The following is a 17,178-nucleotide window of genomic DNA, read 5'->3' on the forward strand; positions in this document are numbered from 1 at the left end:
GCGCCCATGACCCTGTCGCCAGTTCACGAGTTGTCCTTCCTTGGTCCACATTTAGTAAGAACTACCCACTGCCTACTGGGAACACCCCACGAGATCTGCCATTTTTGAGATGCTCTGACCCAGTCAGCTAGCCATCATGATTTGGCCCTTGTCAAAGTCACTCAGATCCTTATGCGTACCCATTTTTCCTGATTCCAACACATCATCTTGAAGAACTGACTGTTTACTTGCTGCCTAATATATCCCATCCCTTGCCATTGTAACAAGATAATAAATGTTAGTCACTTCATCTGTCAGTGGTTTTAATGTTATGGCTGATCGGTGTATCAATAAGGCATTTGGAATACGTTATAAGGTACGAGATGATCTTGAGAATACTCCTCCTATTTGTGCTGCGTTCTCACCTGAGCATGCGCACCAATGCAGGAATGCCTCCTGATTTGAAGATGGCCAGTAAGCCCTCACGCTGATGTGACAGGTTGTGCAGGATGCTGGCGGTGGCACGGGCTGTCTCCATGTCGCTCGTGTTCTGCATGGCCCTCACCACAGCCGCAACCATCTGGGGCGACTGCATCAGAGCACGCCGGGATGCCTCCTTCCGCGTCAGCTGGTTCACAATCTGTGCCGCCTTGTTCACCACCACCTGGACAAGTGGACAAAGTCAGAGGTTAACAGTTTTCTCAGCATGCATGGATTTAATATTCATTTGTTAAAAAAAAAATTATGTTCTGCCCAGATCATTTCTTTAATTTTAAATGTCATGTATTTTGCAGAAATGTTAATGATCTTTGACCAATACCATTTTTATACCATATAAAACATAGGAATGTAATTAATAGGGATGCAGCAACATTACATTTACATACCATGAAAATAACCTAAATCTTTTATTTATAATAATAATAATAATCTTGTTTTTGAAGAAAAAAACAAAAGAAAAAGCTACATATTTTCCTGCCTCATTGAACACCATTTGAACTGAAAAGGAACTGCAGCATTTGAAACACACTTCAATGTGTTGCTTGATTAGATCAAAATATATCTAGGATTTTTAGACAGGATGCACTCCTGTCTCAAAGATGTGTGTTGCAATGCTAATTAGCAACTAAAATTTGCTGTCTATCTTGCCAGCCACCTCCTGAATGAAAGTGTTGCAATAATACGCATACTCTACAACTGATTGTCAGCATTATCTATTCACTACTATCTTAATATCTAATCTATCACAGAGTAACTACAGGTAATTGTAGAAAGCCCTCTTTAGGTACCTGGTCATCATCATTAAGCAGTTTGGTGAGTTCAGGAACAGCGCGGGTTGCCAGCTCAGCGTCATCTTGGTAGTTAATCAGGTGGATGATGGCTGACTTGAGCATTTGCGAAGGCTCGGCCAGCTTCTGCACGTTGGTCTGCTGGGACAAATCCACCTGGGTGGACAAAATGGTCGTCCCCTCCACCATTGTCTCAGGGAACATGGCCTGCCTCACTCGATGGGCTCGGGTCATGGTGTACTGTGACTCCAGGTCTGAATGAGAGAGTTTGCATGTATGTATATGGTCAGCAATGGAGATGAGGAAATGGCTGTATTTCTTTGTACTGTAAATAGGAACAAAAGCCTGAAAACAGGAACAAAAATCTGGGCTAATTGTCTGTGTGCATGAATGTAAATGTCATGGTAACTAGAGCAAGCTCAAATTATAAAGGCAAAGTATGGCCAAATCCAAATTTAAACATGATGGGTATGACTAAGTTGACAGTGCACCCACAGATAAAATAGATAAGAAATGGCAAGGCTGCTTTCTGTTTATGTTCCAGTGTCAATTTTTTTTTCTGCATTCCTGTTTTAATGTACAAAATGTATGTCTGTCTATGTTGTAGCTACACTCATGTCTTTATAGCAGGTCTACCTACCATGTAGAGGCACCTTTTTAGATAAACAAATACTGCTGCCATCAGTTTTTATGCATAATTTGGAAGCATCTCAATCAAAAAAAGTTGCTCAAATAATATCTGTATGGTGGACCATTCCCAGCACAGCATTAACACTGAAATGGTAGTGACACGGTAGTGTGGAGATGGTACGAGTGCATCAGACAGAGCAGCATTGTAATGGATTTCTAATTCATTTCAATTTTATTTATATAGCACTTTTAGCAATGGACATTGCCACAAATCAGCTATCTGGATATGGATTTAGATCCCTAATGAGCAAGCCAGAAGTGACAGTGGGAAAGGAAAACTCCCTGAGGGGAAAAGAGGAAGAAATCTTGAAATGATCCAAACACAAAAGGGAACCTATCTACTTCTGGGTGACACCGGATAGTGCGATTATGAGTTATTACTACATTACAGTTCCGCAAGTGTATAGTATAGAATCAAGAAGTGCTAAGTGTGCAGAAAGGCTCTGCGTATAATAAAATTGACAGTAAAATGTACAGGGTTAAAAAAAATAAAATAAATAAAAACCCTAGACTGATCCACTCAAGATAGCGCAACACTCATTACCATGTCAGTGTGGTCAGTGTGCTGGGAAAGATCCCCCACATAGTTCGTATCTGGTTACAGATGTCACTTTCAATCAATGTACAGGGTAGACAGGGGCTTACAAACTGTATTAAGCAACAGGTACAGTTAACAATTGTATACCTACAAACTGCACCTAAAGTTAGTGTGGGTACAAGGTAAGTATTACAAGTAGTTCAAAAGCTGTTCAAACCAATCGTTACACGTTTGCAATAAAATAAGACAATCAAGTATAAAATGAAGCAATTAAAGTATGTAATGTGTCTGTGTCTCTCACCTGCAGGGTTCTTAGTAACTGAGGTGTAGGTGTCATCTTCAGCACGCACTGTGGTGGCCCCTGACTGGATGCCTGAATCTGTTGTATAATATGTCTTCTGCCACTCTGTAACCTTCACTACACCTTCTTGCTCACCCACTACGCAAACACACACACTATTAGCCAAACCCAACTAATGACAGACTGAATAACAATCATGGTATTCTCTGCAAACTTTAAAATTCCTCATCAGCCTATTCAAGAAAATGTGATTTTATGGGAAACAAAAACACGCAAAGACAACAAGTTGACATGTACGCTGTAGATGTTTTAGGAGGTTTTAGAAAGTCAGCTTGTCATTGTCTAATAAATCTTCATCACACTTACCATAAAGCTTCTTGAAAGAAACCAGGTCAGTAAGACATTCAATTAAAGGACATGACCTTTTTTTTTTTTTTTTTAAATTTGAGTTAATGCATGACTGGATTCTGTTCTCTTTTTTCGTGAATCTCACAGTACATTATCTAGATGCAAATCTTGCTTTCTCAACTGGGCTTTACTTCTCTAATGGTAAAGCATAATACTCAGTATTGCAATGCCAAAAGCCAAAATAATTTTGTAATTTATTTACACTCATTGCTGTAGTACTTATTTAATATTTTACAATGCCAACTGATTGTTATAATTATAAATAAAATTATGTCTAATTAAATAGCACTCTTCTAAAATGTTAATTTACAGGACTTACTTTGCATTGCCATCATTGCTTCTTTGGCTCAATCCAAGCAAAATTTTAAAACCTGCACACACACAAAAAAAAAAACAAAAGGGTTAGTCAAAAATTACAGACTTTTACACGATCACTCATGCAATTGTTATTTGTTGGGTTTTATTTTTTAAATAATAACCTAACATCAGCTGGCCTGAGGAAAGGAACAACAAAAACAATACACTTTTCAGCAAGTTCAGCTTGAGCAAAACTCGTGAGACGATCGTGTGTGCAGAGAGGAGCAGGGCAAGTGTGCAAGTGTGGGCGTGTGCGTAGCGATGGTAGGGAGGGGCACACTGTGCGAGAGGAACCTTTGACCTGTGTCTCCACCCACAAAGTCTGTGTGGGATTGAACAAGCTGTAATAACCACAACAACTCACAGAACCGGCTAGGCATGATTCACCCTTCACACACCCCATATACACCTAATGCTTCCTGAGATTTCTCTCCAATTAAACTACTTTTAAATTTCACCTTATGTCTCTAATTTTTCTATGTCAATTCAACACTATTATGTTCTTTATGGATTCCTTTTCCCCACCTCACACATCTACAACCTAAATAGAAATCAACACTCGAAACATGGTAGTTCATGAAACCGAGGTATAGGCAAAGTGGATTTGCTTATCAGAAAAAAATCTCATATCTTGCTACTAACTACCCTGCTTGACTGTCCTAATTTCATCTTCTTCCCTCCATTTGAGTCTTTTGTTTCTTAACTGCTCCCTGGGTGTTTTGCCCTCTCCTTTTCACTCTCACCATCCTCCTCTTTCTCTCTCACAAACACTTTATCCTACCTACACATATGGGTGCTCTGACTGTACGATGATAAAGCCAGTGTGAGCAATTCTCATGAAATTTACCAACAATCATTTAACCAAAACATTTATGATGATATGATGCATCATGCACCTAGTTTTCATTTTTCCAAAACATAAAAAACACACTTGTCTTTAGGATTGGCTGCATTGTTTCCCATGTCATGTGTTCTAGCACCTGGGCCCATATATAGCTATGAGGGGGTTGACAGTTCCAAATGTTTTCTCATGGGTGGTAAACTTGAAACATGCATCTCAGCTGATTATATCTACACACATATGTAAATTATTTTTGCTATAATGACATTCACAAAAAGTCAATGTCAAGCTAACCATTCCCTTACTTTGTTCTAATCACGTTGTATTGGCTACCAGCAGCTATGGTGAGAAACCATGCATTTGTTTCAGGCAGATCTGGTTTTATTAGGCAAGATGCCATTTTCATCATATAATTATGTTATCCTAATCATTTTCAGTGGAACTGCCATGAAGGTGTTTCATTTCCTACACCTATTAACATTATGATTGATGATAAATCATGCTTCCAGTACTGTCTGGGTTCCACCCAAAATGTATAAACGTGCCACACTTGTATCACTTAAAATCAGATAGTAATGAATTCCTGGCTACACCACTGTTAAAAACTTTCTCTATACGCAATGCATAATCACATCAGTACTGAAATCTTATGTTCACAGAATAATAAAAATCACAAATGCAAGTAAACTAGCCATGTTTCATAAGGCAAGTATATTTCTTCAAAGTACAAAAAAAAAAGAAACCCAAAACCTCATTTAATAAGCTACAGTGTCAATGGTAATCGATTAAACACCATTTACACCGAGGACAGCCACTCCATGTTTACTAAAGGGTGTGTGTGATATTTAACCTTTTTTATTGATGACATCTAATTTTTCAAAAAGCAAACCACACGGTAATTGCAAACCTAGATTCTGGTGGAGTTAGAATTAACAGAAGACAGCATAAGGAGCAAGTTTGGATTCAACTTAACTATTTGAGATAAGAAAACAGCAATTAAAGCTTCATATCCAGCCATCTGCTCACCACATATGAATGTGAGATTTGATTACTGGTTATTCTATGATTTAAACAAAAGATAATATCTTTATTAGTTCATCTTTACAAGCATGGAATTATGAAATAAAGTTGCATTCCTAAATACTTGCCTTTTTTAGGGCTTTATACATTGCTTATTGTCATTTAAGACCAAAATGTTTCTCTGAATGGCTTTATACATATCGGTGTAAGAAACATATTTTCTTGAACCGTTTGTCTGAATGAATCTACAGAGAGTGTCCCAAAAGTCTCCATACATAGGGGAAATTAACACTATTTAGCAAAATGTCTTCCAAACCTTTACATACTGAGTTTATATTATATATTTTTTTCAGACAGCCTTTAAGAATACCTTTGACAAAAGAAGAACGTATGGAAATCATTCTCATAGCTGGATCGGGAAGCTGTCGCAAGGTTGCGATGGACTTTAACAGGAAACACGGCAAACACATCACGCACAACACCATTTCCAAGACTGGAAGTGTTGCGGATCAACCGAGAAGTGGACGTCCACTGACGAAGGCACAACCGATGTGGCGCTGGCTTACACAGTCCCCTATGTATGGAGACTTTTGGGACACCCTGTATATCAATCATAATCTGTTTTTTTTTTTGTCTTAAACTAAGACAAAACTTAAAACTATATAACCATGTCTTGTTTATTATCAATATCATTTGATATGAGATTTAAAATCTAAAAGTGCTCATCAAAAATGCAAAGAACACAATGCTCATAGTTCATGATGTTATCTAATGCAATCTAAACGGATATGTCCTTATAACAGGTTATATGATATATCGTAACATTCCATGCACGTCTTTGGTCAGCGATTATGCTCCTTAGATAAGGACTGCAACATTTCTAAGGCATCTGTCTTACTGCAGTATTGCACAGATACCAAAATCCTGCTGATTATGTACGGTGTAGATCACTAAATATTATAAACTGTTATGCAATTATTGTTGCATAAAAATTTAATATCAGCACATGCTTTGATCATCTCATTAAATCCTTAAGACTTCACACAAGCCCTTCAAAAGCAATCCAGCGCTGGACTCCCACACAGAAACAAACAATCCTCTAAGCAGCAGGAATTTGACACTTGGCAACTCCTCAATGCAAAAGACATAAGTGGTGCGCAAGTAAGTGGAGACGCGTATGCTCGAATCTACTGCACATTCAAGAAAGGGTGTTAATAACATGGCTAGGCTGTGGAGATGGAAGTAGAGGGTTCCTGCTAAACTTGGCATTAACACCTTCCACATATGCACAAACTCACACTCAAGGACACAGAACTAAATCTTTATGTAGGGCTTCAACACATAGATTATAGGGATAAAACAAGGCCATTGATTACTGAGCATTTTATTTTGCTTTTCTGAGGTTGCTGCTCGAAAAATACATATTACAAAATGAATTTATATGGTGTCCCAAGGCTCTTGTTCTACCCATTAAAACACACCAACCATGGACGAGAGGATCAAGGATATTAGTATCTACAAAAATGTCTTAGAGTCCAGTTAACATATAAATATGCTCCGTCATGCTCTGTCACAAGATCCGTGATTATGCTTCAAAGTCATACTTTTACACAGATATATGTTTAACTAAAAAAAGTGCCAAACGTGTCTGAGGAAAAACACTATAAATGCATAAAGACAGTTTTTTTAATAGCAGCTAGTGGTATTGTTTGCAATATATGTCACAGCGCTCTTCACACAACAAACATGTAATCGCATAACTGCGCTTCAGTAGCACTTGTGTATTTGCCAAGAACTGGACTGCACCTGAATGAAACCCGAAAAGACACCCTGTTTACTGTTGCCAGGGGGATGATAAGAACATGTACAAACACGTAACAGGTATTACTGGTGTCCTCCTCCCATGAAGCAACACATTATGCTGTCTCAACTTTCCCGCTGAAGGAGGGGTGTGACTACTTTCCCAAGAACTCCTTCGCCTTACTATGTAGTCAAATTAGCTAAGTAAATCATTTTTCTTCGGAGTATGACTAATATGGTGGTCATGCCTGTTTTATTTTATTCACGTTATATGATCACAGAATGGTGTTATTGTAGAATATCTCATTAAGCACTGTTCAGCCATTAAACTGTACCGCTCTACTGCAGTCCACTGAAGAGACTGTACTTCTCTGTACACGCGCCAGCTGACAGCAACATGTTTAATGTACGGACGTAGGAAAATGAAAAAGAATGACAGCCCATGTATATGTTTTTCTTTGTTAAACAACAAGACATTTTCATAATCTGTTTATTATTAGGCTTAGATTGAGTAGAGTGTCAATAAGATGGAAAAAAATATCTTTCTGTCTACACTTTTATACTGCTTTTACATACTCTCTATTTAAGAATGATTTCCATCACTGAGAATTAATACCAACATTCAACCTTATTTATCAATCAAGGCTGCGCGTAAAACTAAAACTAAAAATTCCCCACCCAATTTTACAAATATTTTAGTAGGACTGATTTTCTTCAAAAATTGTTGATTAATGCTAATCACCTGTAAATGAATAAGTGGCACATTCAGATCATAGCTGATTTACATTTCGTGACACCCAAAAAACTACACTATATGGCCAAAAGTATGTGGACACCTGACCATTACACCCGTATGTGGTTTTTCCCCAAGGTTTGAAGCACATAATTGTATAGAATGTCTGTGTATGCTGTAGCATTAAGATTTATTTTCATTATAACTAAGAAGCCTAAACCTGTTCCAGCATGACAATGACCCTGTGTACAAAGCGAGCTCCATGAAGACGTGGTGTGTGAAGGTTGGAGTGGAAGAACTCGAGTGTCCTGCACAGAGCCCTGACCTCAACCCCACTGAACACCTTTGGGATGAACTGTAACACCGACTGAGCCCCAGACCTCCTCACCAACATCAGCGCCTGACGTCACTAATGCTCTTGTAGCTGAATGATCACAAATCCCCACAGCCACGCTCCAACATCTAGTGGAAAGCCTTCCCAGAAGAGTGGAGCTTATTATAACAGCAAAAGGGGGACTAAATCTGGAATGGGATGTTCAACAAACACATATGGGAGTGATTGGTCAGGTGATCACATACTTTTGGCCATATAGTGTACATAAAGGGCAACAATCACAGAGAGATGAAAACAAAAATGAAGCGTGCCTCCTAAGTGTGGCACAGGTTGAAGCAAGTTGGCTACTGTCACATGCTAACTCTTCCTCCATTTATATTTATTTTTTCCTTTTTCTTAACGGAATAAGGGAGTCTGACAATATTGAAAGTCTGACAAAGTTTATGTGCAATGGAAAAAGTAAGTTATTTAAACCTGACAACATAATCTGTATATAAAACTGCAGTAACTTGTGTCAATTATACTGTTTGAAAAAAATCAACTGTTTCACATTAGTGAATCCCCATATATATACACATTTCCACAAACTCAGGAGCTCTTGTATAATACCACATTTCTTGTTTAAATGGTGCTGCAAACGATTTATGAATAAATTGGTTCCTATCCAGTTTGATAAATGAGGTCCATTATGTCCAGAGCTGCAAAACTATAAACAACACTGTGATTTGATTTCTGCTTAGCTCTAAGAATTCTGATTTTCCCATGTGATCCTCCCACTCTTTCAGACTAGTCGCTCACAATCATCATATCTTATTCATTAATCAGTTCACAGCAGTAAACAGTTTAAGTATAAACCAAACAAAACCTTCGAGTTTTGTACTGTGATAAGCGTAAATTGACTGCACAGGCTTTCCTATTACAGCTACACACTCCAATGCACCCCTTTTCCTAGGCAGGTCTGGAAACAGACAGCCTAAATATGCTTAGATTTACAGTACAGTGCTGATATAATGCTCATATACAGATAAGACATTGCTGCAGACTTTGGACTTCAGTCCATGGGTGAGTTAATGAATAACTTTTAACTCAGTTTACCTGGAAGATTTTTACATCTTAATTCTTACTCGTCTCTACTATGAACCCCCTCCCTGCTCCCCGGGGCATACTCAGTGTGTTGTTGTGGATTAGCCACAGACAAAGTTGGAGATCAGGCCACAGTGTAACATGGTACAGTCATACCAGGCCTGACCAAGCCCAGCACTTCAGCTCTCTAATCCTGGTGTGACATTCCTCACTCAGAGCATTCTCTCACATTCTCTCCACCCCTTCCCTCAGTTGCTCACTCACTGTACTTGTCCTTCATTGGCACTGACTGTGTCTCCCATTATCACCCTTAAAGATCTCTCTCCCAGACTCTCTCACTCACAGCCACACCCAAAGGGGAAAAAAGAGAAATGAAGCAAGAAAATCAGATGGTTGACAGAGTTGCGATTCTAATAAACATTTGTTGTTTCTGTGACTCTCCTCCTTTCCCCCAGGGTTGAGGAGGGCCATGGCATTTAGGTGTGGCTTGGGTGTGTTTGCTTTTTACTCATCTTGATAGCACAGTGTGAGGTTTGAGCCACCACTTCGACAGATCTTGAGCAATAGTCATAATCTTGATTTTAACAACATATTGATCATTTACGTAAAATAATTGGCAAACTGAGGTGTAGTTCTGTCCTTCACCTACATAAAGCCCTCACAAAAATTTCCCACAAACGGCCAGGTGCAATGAGAAAAATTGCTACAGAAATGAGGAGTCTGCCATCCAATTAGCCGGGTTTGTTTGTGGTACATACAGACACAAATTCTTCCTTCTGTGATATGCTAGGAGCTCAAATGCGTGCACAGACACACATGAACACACACTCACACACACACACCATTGCGGAGTTAATGGCTCTAGAAGCAGACAGAGCAACCAGCTGAGTCCATACTGTTAAGAGCCTGTGGTCAGGGAGTACTCCCCAGACATAGGCTAGTTTCCGCTGAAAAAGGAGCGATATGCGAGTGAGCAGGTGGCCGGCGCTAGACTGGTGAACTTAACCTCAGGCAAAATACGTACGTTTTTGCAATACATCTACATCAGCCAGCTCAGTCCATTCCACTGGTATTATAGCAGCCTAGAAAAATTATGGAGCTCTACTGCTGTAATTTAAATACTACTAATAAAAACCCTTTTGGGGACTTTGTTTTGGAAAAAGTCCCAAATGAAATGTGTGATATCTGCTGCGGTGTTGCTTTCTTCCATTAATCACAAATGATGATGATGCTCCAGCAGCATCTTAATTGCCTCTCTCCATCCGTTAACTCATCCAATAAAGAAACAAGCATCTGTAGCATCTTCAGAGACACAAATTAAATGTCTCACGTCTTTTGAAAAATATATTTGCTTTTCTTCGGGTCCTTAAATTGAAATAATGTCAATACAAATCGCATGGCACAGGCTCATTATGTTGGCACTGCATTTTTTTTCCCCAGAGGTAACTGAAATAAATCATGAAGCTTTATAAGGCAGTCAGGAGGCAACGCAGTCTGGTGGCAAGTGATACTACTCAGGAATGCCAGAAGTATCTATCATTATGGTCCTACTCCAACACCCACTTTCTGCATGCTTTGACAAACTGCATCATTCTTTCCTATAAAGGACAATTATTTGAATGGAAAACTCAAACCATCAGAACCATAAAAAATACACACAAAAACAAGGCACTGGATCTGTAAGAGCATGTTTTAACTCAATTGTTGTAAACTAGTCGTACCAGTCAGAGAACAGAAATGGGCTTGAGAAGTTGTGACATCTATGAACAATATCACTGCGTAAAAATCCTTCTTTGTGAGCACACATGATTCTCATTAACACAAATGTGTTGCAAAATCCCAGTGTGCAATAACATTTCTAAAGAGCTCACTAAGATGAGCAGTTTTAAGCTGGACTTGGAAGTTGCATTTTTCATGCAGAGGACATGAAAGCATAAAAACATGTTCTCCCTGCATTCCTGAGAAAGGGGGGGGGGAGAGAGAGAGAGAGAGAGAGAGAGAGAGTGTGAGAGAAGGGGGGGGGGGGGTTCAAGAGGGCAAGAAAAGTGCCTTGATGGACAGTGGAGTGAATCAGAGCCTGTTCTGGATGATGGATTCACTTCACAGAAGCATGAAAAGAGAGAGATATGAGAACGAGGCCAAGTTCAGTTTACCAAGAATAAGCCCTGGCACTGAACAACTGTGCAGATTATATCCACTACCCCCTACAGCCTTCTGTCCACTAAACAGGAAAACAACAGGATGCCTATTTTGATCTAGATATTGCAGATTTTTATGAATAATAACCTGGACTCCAAAATTGGTCAGAAAAAGGCCTTCTGAGAGAATTACATGGTGTAAGGATTGCAATTTTAGCAGGATGCTGTCGTATTCTTTATCTACTGCTACATCTCTCTCAATAAGCAGTTCAAGATAAAAAAAAAATGTCATTTTAAATGGCACAGTAAAAGGTTTTTAGTCTTTTATTAAGCCTGCTATTCTGGTATATTTGGGGGTTAGCAGGGATAGGTATGCATCACAGGTGAGGGAAAGTGACAGCTGGTGAATATTTCATTGGCTTGAGGAGCACTATGGGAAGCTGTGCAGCCAGAGCAAAAAGCTGACGAGACAATGAAAAGTATAACAATACAACAGTCTCTATAAAAAGAGAAAGAAAAATGTGATCAGTGTTTCAAAGGTTAAAAAAAATCAGTGTGAATTAAGAACAAAGATACACACGATGTAGGCCTATACAGGGATATTTAAGGTTTTCTTCTTCCTCAAATTTCCAGAAAAATAAAAGAACTCCCACACGATGCAAAGCAATCCAGCGATACACCCTCCAGGATTCGATCAAGTTTGAGTCCCATCTGTGCCCTTTCTGTCTGGTCCCTGAGGATTTAATTGACTTTGTTCTCATTAGGGAGGAAGTATGGCACAGCCAGTCGGATGTGCGTATTGATGTGCAGTAGAAATGAGTGCTTAGCATTGTCCTCTCAGTACAAGCACATGTTCATCAACACTGCAAGAGTAAAAACCTGTCACCACACTCAGTCGATGTGGTCCTGTTACACCATAAAGAAAATGGCTGAATTTAATTCACGCATTAAGAAATCCAAAAGAGAACCAAATCCATCTAGATGTGACCCTGAGACGTTGGGATAAAATATAGGCAGCTTTATTTAGAATGCTTAATCACTGCTGTGACTCCGGTGTGTGAACTGTGTGTGAATGGCTTTATTTGTTTCCCCACCCTTGTCTGCTTCCTGGATGACACACGCCTAACCGCTTTTACATCACTGACCAAATAAGACAAACAATATGGAAGACAATTGTTTGGACAGTGCTTTCTTTGTGAGACATCTTTCTTTATCACTCGCTCAACAACATCCTTCAAAATTTACCAATATTATGGGATTCAATTCAGAATAGCACTTGATGGAGTCCAAAATGTTCTTTCATTAAATTATTCATAATTAAGGTTTACAAACACAAATCGGCCTTGATCTGTTCTGTTGGTTATGATGGCTTGGGCAGCTCACCTTCCTTTGCCATTAAAAACAGACTTAGATAACATAAAGAGAGACTGGGATATCCATAAGATGGCACAAAACATGAATACAGGCTGATAACTATTAAGATGTTCTTAATTATAGAATGCGTAGTATTCAAGCTGAAAATGATTCGAATGAATTGGGCTCATTGTTAACTATCAATGACTATTTGGAGAAAGGAGAAAAGTGAAAGGTTTTAATCACTTCATGACATGGGAACATACTTGATGACAAATTACAGAAGCATTAGCCCATCAGTACAGACACACCTTATTAACTGTATATAATATACAGACTTTTTTTTTTTTTTTTTTAAATTGAATCTGTTCATACTATTAACATCAGACAAAGACATTCAATTAAATTCCCACATACAAAATGCAAGAACATCGGTGAGGTCATAGTAAGCACGGGCTTGATGGCTTTCTAAACAAATAATACAACTCAGTAATCCCCGTTTCTCCTGTCTAGCTGTGCGTTTACCAACAGGGATATCCCACATTCTGTCTTTCCTAATGTAGGGCAGGATCATGGATTTAACTTGGCTGGGGGTTTTAAGAGGCAATTCTGTATGTTTGTGCCCAAATACAATAAATCTCAGCTTAAAATGTACAGCTCGACAGCAACTGTGTCCTGAATGCACTTCTAAACACCACGGCACACAAAAGCCAAGACCCCCCAACACCCACCCTCACAACTCTTATGCACCATTTATGGCATTTTAGTGCGCAAGACTAATTTGACTGAGAGCAGGAATTTTTGTGGCAAATTATAACCACTCAGGGAAAAACAGTCAGGGTGGATGTTAAGGAGTATGACTGCCTATGAGGGGTATTAATAAAAACTTCCCCAGACACATGGGTAAATGGAGAGTGCATTGGACGCTAAAACAATATCGACATTATCTCATGTGAAGTTAATGGCATAAGGGTGTTACTGGTGAACGATGACAGGTGCTTGGTCTTGCACAATTAATTACAGTGAGAATCAAACATGCAAAAGCTCCACCCAGGTGCTTTCACAACACACACACACACACACACACACACCTTAATAACCTTCTAAACACCTGCCACTGACATAATTATTAATGCACCCAAATAATGCCATGCCTACACCTTAATATAAGCCTAAGCATAAACCTTAATCTAAGTAACAAAAAGGAAACCTATTAGCCCTTTTAGCTTTTCATGTTTGTTTGTTTTGTTAAATAAAATCTGAAAAAAAGCAGAATGTCAAAACTGTCATACATTCCTATCATTGTGGCCATTTGGTCCACACCAAGATATAAACACACAACACACACACACACACACACACACACACAAACTACGTCACAAACCAAAAAATAAGGAAGGTTCAACAATATGGGGAAGAAAATGTCGTTAGTGATTTGTATTCATGTAGCCTACTTTTATTCCTTGTCAATTTCAGTAACCTTACAGGTTAAATGGCAACCTTTCACACTCGTAGTAACCCCCACAATGCATTGCGCGCTCCCTTCCCTATCAAAGGTGGTTTCCAAGGTGTGGTTTCAGAGCATTAACCTTGCGTCCAATGAAAAAAAAAAAAATTAAAAACACTCCTATTGTATCCAATCAGCTTAAACTAAACGAAACAGAAATCAGAAACTGACATTACTCATTACATGTTAGTGTCAAATAAAGTTGTACTTAACTGGAGCTCTTAAAATATCACAAATATGCCACAAGTTTCAAGTTCTAATCCAAAACAGGATCCAACCTTCCGACATTCAAGGCTGACATTTAGACTTAGACAATGCATTATTGTTGTGCTTTGCTTATTCATCAAAAGGACAAAAAAACAGTTGCTTCCTTTTTTGATTAGCTTTAAATAACATGGAGCGCGCGAGCACCACAACAACAAACAACAACAAACTGTTACAGGGTGATGAGTGTGAGAGAGTTAAACCGCTGGAGGAAAAAAAAAAAGTTGGGAAAAAATAAAACGAAACCCGACACACGGAAGTGGGAACGAATGCCAGCCGCAGGTGTGGAAACCTACACAGAAAGCTTAATTTAAAACAAACCAGTTCACATAGCGTATAAAACCAGACTATTTTTTTAAAAAAAAAAAGGTAGCTCTGTTTAAGAGCTAAGCTACCACAGGAAATTCAAACCTTACCAACAATATAGCCGGAGTAACTACATATTCTCAGTTACACACTCAAATACAAAAACAGAGCCTTTGTTCACACTTTTGTGATTTACCTTACCTCTTTATAGACGTGTCTGAAAACAAAAAAAACAGACTTCTAGCCGAAACTTCCGTCTAAAGAGCAGTTTGTGTCCAGCTCTCTCTCTCTCTCTCTCTCTCTCTCTTTCCCTGAATTCCGAGCAGACCCGAAAGATACAGGGAGAGCTCGAGCCAAAGCTCCGCCCCCGCGAGTGAAAGCGCTCGTGCCACACCCAACACACACACACACACACACTAACACACACACACACTTTCTATACAGCACATAAAAATTAATCAATGCATTTATAACTGCCTGTGTGTTGTTAAGTAAAAGAGATTGCATGAAATGAAATGTTTCTAGTGAAGTAGTCTGAAAACCTATATCACTCTTATATATCTTATTTACTTGCTTTATTCAGCTAGAGATAAACTGGTTTATTTGGTATGTGAGAACATGTCGCCACTAGCAGACACACCTGTAATGGCGTCATACGTTATCAGGCTCATTCATGACTCACAGGAAAGCTAGACATACGGGAATCAGAAAGATTGCTGCACGAACAGCAGAAATAATGTTTTGTTTTTTAAAAAAAGAGGGCGTTTCAGATACCACCTCCTAGTTTCACCTGAGTTGTAGCTATATTTGGTGGGGAATTTGGGGGTATACCTAGTGGAGTGGATATAAAAAGAATTTCACACAATTCTGTGAAAACTGCAGGGTTTTGTTGTGCAAAAATAACAACCAAGATAAATAATGCCAGATCTTCTTTTTTTTTTTTTTTTTCTTTTTTTTTTTTTTTTACCACATTTAATGTGATGCCAACAAAATTCAAGTGAAAAACATAGAGAAACATTTTAGGGAAAAGAAAAAGAAAAAACTTACAACAACCTGGTTGAATAGTTGTTCACCCCCTTAACTAATACTCTAAGCAGCTTTTGCTTCTCATGCAAGACAGTACTTTTAAAAGCCTTTTAAAAGTCTACCAACTTATCACATCTTGATCTAGCAATTTTATCTCTCTCTTCTTTATTATCAAAACGAAAGCGAATGTCTTTCCTCAGATTTTCGATAGGATTTAGATCTGAGCTCTGACTGGGCCGTTCCAAAATGTTGACCTTCTTCCTCTGAAGCCATTCTTTTGTTGACTTGGATTTATGCTTTGGGTCGCTATAGTTGTGGAAGGTGAGGCCTGCAAGTTTTGTGCCAAAATAGATTGTATTTGGAGTGATCCATGATTCCTTCCATCTTAATCAGAGCCCCAGTCCCAGCTCAGCCATGTAGCATGATGCTGCCACCACCATGCTTTGTGGGTATGGTGTATTTATTTATTTTTTTTAGAATTATGCCCAAAAAGTTCTACCTAGGCCTCGTCAGACCATAACATATTTTGCCACATAGTTTGGGGTGATGTACATTGAAAAATATGGAATATGTGGTCAGTGAGCTTTAAGAAAAAGTTTCTAATTACTAGATTGTATTGTGTATTGTTGGCACTGATGGGAACTATAAGTATAATATTAAATGAACACAATTAAATTATGTGTGATAGAATAGTGCAATGGTAATATGGCTGTTGCAGGATCCTGTTGTTGCAGGAGTTTGATTTTATTCAGGGCTTTGAAAATACATGATCAAATCACATTGGTGTACAAAAATAAATCATGTTAATGTAACTCAGTTCAATCACATGGAACCGATCTACACGTTTGAATTAAGTAAATTCAGTGAGCTTTTTTTTCAGTGATAGGCAGGCTTGGATTTTTTATTTTTTTTTAATGAGAAAAGGCTTCTGTCTAGCCACCCTACACCATAGCCCAGACATGTGAAGAATATGAAAGATTGCTGACACATGCAGGGAGTAACCAGTACTTGCTAGATATTCCTGCAGCTCTTTTAACCCTCAGTTAACCTTTTAAACCCCCAGTTATGTCCTGGATCAATTTGATCCAGTGAAGACCCCCAATGTGAGCAAAAGGTGAGGGCCACACAATGTTTAATGTTGCTATAGGTCTCTTGGCAGCCTCTCTGATAGGTTTTCGTCTTGTGCTTTTGTCAATTTTGAAGGAACACCC

The 17,178-nt window shown here is 38.7% G+C and overlaps 1 protein-coding gene across 2 annotated transcripts in view; it reads right to left on the reverse strand.

Annotated features, from left to right (window-relative positions):
- Positions 1–15,298, reverse strand: part of jupa (junction plakoglobin a) — a 23,718-nt gene extending 8,420 nt beyond the window's left edge. Inside the window, exons 1-5 of one of the 2 annotated variants that reach the window (XM_026915896.3) lie at positions 15,143–15,298; positions 3,525–3,576; positions 2,798–2,935; positions 1,269–1,522; positions 405–643 (exon numbers count right to left, since the gene is read on the reverse strand). In XM_026915896.3, coding sequence (XP_026771697.3) covers positions 405–643; positions 1,269–1,522; positions 2,798–2,935; positions 3,525–3,540 — 647 coding nt within the window. In that variant the 5' untranslated portion in view covers positions 3,541–3,576; positions 15,143–15,298. Of the gene's footprint in view, positions 1–404; positions 644–1,268; positions 1,523–2,797; positions 2,936–3,524; positions 3,577–3,684; positions 3,706–15,142 lie in introns of those variants that run through there. The other variant, XM_034308920.2, reaches the window with a different exon arrangement.
- Positions 15,299–17,178: the final 1,880 nt, after the last annotated feature.

This window comes from Pangasianodon hypophthalmus, chromosome 11, assembly GCF_027358585.1.
Source record: "Pangasianodon hypophthalmus isolate fPanHyp1 chromosome 11, fPanHyp1.pri, whole genome shotgun sequence".
Lineage (NCBI taxonomy): Eukaryota > Metazoa > Chordata > Actinopteri > Siluriformes > Pangasiidae > Pangasianodon > Pangasianodon hypophthalmus.